This window comes from Myotis brandtii, unplaced genomic scaffold (assembly GCF_000412655.1).
Source record: "Myotis brandtii unplaced genomic scaffold, ASM41265v1 scaffold952, whole genome shotgun sequence".
In the NCBI taxonomy this organism is placed as follows: Eukaryota; Metazoa; Chordata; class Mammalia; order Chiroptera; family Vespertilionidae; genus Myotis; species Myotis brandtii.
In genome coordinates, this window is record NW_005371930.1 from 447266 (window position 1) to 447690 (window position 425).

The 425-nt window shown below is 66.4% G+C and overlaps 1 protein-coding gene across 1 annotated transcript in view; it reads left to right on the forward strand.

The window, feature by feature from the left end:
* Nucleotides 1-425, forward strand: part of CELSR1 (cadherin, EGF LAG seven-pass G-type receptor 1) — a 109059-nt gene that overhangs the window by 103000 nt on the left and 5634 nt on the right. The window contains exons 28-29 of the mRNA XM_014533162.1: nt 134-194; nt 259-425. Of these exons, the coding sequence (XP_014388648.1) occupies nt 134-194; nt 259-425 (228 nt within the window). The remainder of the gene's footprint in view (nt 1-133; nt 195-258) is intronic.

Here is a 425-nt window from a genome sequence, read left to right on the forward strand (position 1 = left end):
GGCTGGGGGTCCCTGCGCCTCGGGGAGCCCAGGCGCTGTGCCTGTAGGTGCTCAGCCACTCTTGGGTGAATCTGATACAGACACCAATGAACTGGACTTCCTTGTTCAGACCTACGGACCCTCACGTCTGCAGAGTGGCCGATTGGCCACTGCCCTTTCTGCCCTGTGCTGCTCCGGCCTCAGCCCTCAGCCCGGTGCCCAGGTGGGGCAGGTGGGCCCTGACCGCCCTCCCCTCTCCCCCTGCCCCCCTCCCCGCAGTTCCTGTGCACGCTCATCGCCATCGCCCTGCACTACGTCTACATGAGCACCTTCGCCTGGACCTTCGTGGAGAGCCTGCACGTCTACCGCATGCTGACCGAGGTGCGCAACATCGACGCGGGGCCCATGCGCTTCTACTACGTCGTGGGCTGGGGCCTCCCGGCCGT